This window comes from Palaemon carinicauda, chromosome 7 (assembly GCF_036898095.1).
Source record: "Palaemon carinicauda isolate YSFRI2023 chromosome 7, ASM3689809v2, whole genome shotgun sequence".
In the NCBI taxonomy this organism is placed as follows: domain Eukaryota; kingdom Metazoa; phylum Arthropoda; class Malacostraca; order Decapoda; family Palaemonidae; genus Palaemon; species Palaemon carinicauda.
Genome location: NC_090731.1, coordinates 171,509,964 through 171,513,101, shown reverse-complemented (window position 1 = coordinate 171,513,101; position 3,138 = coordinate 171,509,964). Strand labels below are relative to the sequence as shown.

General features: G+C 37.6%; 1 protein-coding gene across 1 annotated transcript in view; it reads left to right on the top strand.

The window, feature by feature from the left end:
- Positions 1 to 804: 804 nt before the first annotated feature.
- The window catches only part of LOC137643725 (uncharacterized), a 3,741-nt gene continuing 1,407 nt past the window's right edge, over positions 805 to 3,138 (top strand). Inside the window, exons 1-3 of the mRNA XM_068376427.1 lie at positions 805 to 1,166; positions 1,627 to 1,838; positions 2,487 to 3,138. The exon at positions 2,487 to 3,138 is cut by the window's right edge and continues 135 nt beyond it. Coding sequence (XP_068232528.1) covers positions 943 to 1,166; positions 1,627 to 1,838; positions 2,487 to 3,138 — 1,088 coding nt within the window. The 5' untranslated portion in view covers positions 805 to 942. The remainder of the gene's footprint in view (positions 1,167 to 1,626; positions 1,839 to 2,486) is intronic.

Here is a 3,138-nt window from a genome sequence, read left to right as displayed (position 1 = left end):
ACTTGAAAGCATTCCTAGATGTCATAGATTTCTAAACCCTTCCAGACCTCTTTAACGATCCAATAACGTCGTCATTGGGACCAACGTCGAATATTAATGAACCCCGTACAAGGCACCCTCATCCCTTTTCTATATTTCATAAGAGTAAATTCCCTTTTTATTCTCAACTTGCAGTTTTGTTTGATTTTACTAATCATTGCTTTGTAATTCATACTTCTATTTCTATAATTTGATTTCAAGCATAATTGCAAACAGTTAAGAGTACCATTAACATAAAGGTCTTAAACCTGTTAGCTATATTTAACAGGTATTTGAAAATTTTATATAGCACCATAGCATTGCCTGCTTATGCTTTTATTACTGCACTGTATTTGTAGAATATATTTCCTTATGTTTATTCATACATTATTCTTTTCCAATAATTAATAATGCCAATACTTTCAATATTTTCATTTCAATCTGGAATATGTAACATAACACCATACATTTTCCATAAATTTCTTCTACGAGTTCAGTCGCATACAACAAATATGTGATATTCATATATCATTATTTTCCAATGATTAATAATGCCAATGCTTTAATTTCAATCTAGATTATGTAACAAATACCATACATTTTCCATAAATTTCTTCTACGTATTAAGTAACATACAATAAATACGTGTATGAGTTCTATAATATCTGGGTACTATTAAGGAATGTGCAATTATATATCACAGATTCCGACAACGCAAATATTTCTGTTAATATAAACCGAAATCTGTAGAAGGTCTTTGACGAAACTAACCGCCATCGATTACTTTCTCCCACAGTATGCAATGTTGGCTCTTCATGGCACGTCGCCAACGGTGTCATCAGGTCCTCCTACCGCGCCTTCTCCAGGGAGAAGATCGACGCCAACCTGGGCGTGGCGATCGGTCTCGACCACGTCAACATAACGATGTGCGTCATCCCCAAACACAACCGGAGCCTCGACATCAACTTCAACGAGCGCTTCCACTGGATCAAAACATCGGATATGAGGGAGCATTATAGATCAGCCCTAGTCAAGGGGCTGCCTTACCCCATCCTCACCGTGGCCGAGTACCTCACCCTCGATAACGAGGGCTTTGCCTGGGGAAGATACTACCGCAATGCAGGATATTATACCAATATTCTTCTGTGGTAAGTTCGCGTCTTCAGTCATGTTTCGATTTGTGTACTCTTACTGAGTACTTAACCAGATAAATTACATATCAAATACTTGTGTAGGTTATGCTGAAATCTGCTGTTTCTTCTATAGTTTCAATAATTCCTCTTTATAAGTCACCAACTTTAAGAGCTATTTAATGCTTCTCAATACATTCCCTTAAAATTATTCATGAAATGTTGTGTGAAAAGCTGGTGCAAGATGTCTTCATTTATTCAAAATTATACTTGTCAATTTTCTTCTAGCTTGTATGTAGTTTAGGTATCAAGAAGCAAATAATTCAATTGTCTCACACAGGTTTATCAAGGATAATTCCCATATCCAAAAAATACCAGCACCTTTCCTTAATCATCCAAATAGAAAGATATAGGTTAAAAAAACGTAAAAATTAACGTGCATTACTAATCAACACGTATTTCTCTCCCCCTTAACCAGGTCATCGTTTGCATCATGGCTGCTGATGAACATACTGATGGTGAATGTCCCCCGCTACGGAGCTTACATGATGGTCATCAGTGGAAGTTTCATGTGTCTCGCAACGGCAATCTTTTACCTCCTAATGCCGGAGAAGCCCCTAGTGATGCGATTTGAGGAAGCCATTATCACGTTCAGACTAGGCTGGTGTTTCTGGCTCACACTCATTGTGGGTAAGTGACATCGGTAAATTGTCTTGTTTTTGAAAGCACGCTTCTACGAGGCAATAGATATTATTATTATTATTATGATTATGATTATTATTATTATTACTAACTAAGCAACAATCAAAGTTGGAAAAGCAAGATGCTACAAGCCCAAGGGCTCCAATAGGGAAAAGTAGCCCAGTGAGGAAAAGAAATACGGAAATAAATAAACCATAAGAGGTGATGAACAATTAAAATAAAATATTTTAAAACCGATAACATTAAAACAGATATTTCATATAACTATAAAAACTTAAGTCAGCCTCTTCAACATAAAAACATTTGCTGCGAGTTTGTACTTTTGAACAGTCACTAAACTCGCAAGATATCGCAGTCAGAGAAACAATTTTCATACTAATAACTGGGTGATCTGATATTCATTCTCTTGCTTTCAATCATTCTCAATATACTAAGATTTATCTGTTTGAAAATTAGCTCCTCTAACTATTGATATAAACAAATGATAGAAAACAGAATATATAAAATTCTACAAACGTCAAACCTCTGTCGATCATCGAAATACTTGAAAACATCAACCTAATATATCTTCAAAAAATTTTAGAACTGCTCATATTGTAACATTAAAATACTAATGCTTATTTCTTTCTATTCCAGGAAGCATTATGGCAATATCAGGGATGATAATTTCAATAGTGGACTGGATTTACCCCCACAAATTCTCCACTATCTTGGAAGTAGACTTTGACACGCCTTACGATCGCCACATCATCATTGAGGATTCCCATGACACACGCAAGAGGCGTTTCAAGATCCCACGTCTAGAGGAACCCCTGAACGCCGGTCTCACTGCCGGCTCTAGACTTCTGAGACGTCTTTCCAAACGCGGAAAGGAGAACAACAGTGAGAATGAGACCAACACCGTTCCAGGAATTGACAACCACGCCTTCGAACTGGAACCCACTAAGTCTCTTCGGTACTCGAGCATCATGATGCGAACAGATTCCAAGAAATCTACAAAGTCCGTCAACTTTAGGAATGCATCTACAAGATCACAGCAATTTTTGGATATTCCGCAGTTGTCTGATTACGAAGAGAAAACAAAGCATTTCCAGAGGACAGACTCTAAACAGAGCAGCATTTCATCCGCGTCGATAGCCTCTTCGCCCAAAAGCGTTAATTTTGAAGAAACTGCGATACCAGGACCTAGCGTCCATCCCGGAGGGTCGACTCCTGTCATGCCTGTTGGCGTTAATATGTTGAGACAGGATTCAAGTCAATCCGTGTCTTCCTCATTATCTTCATTTGG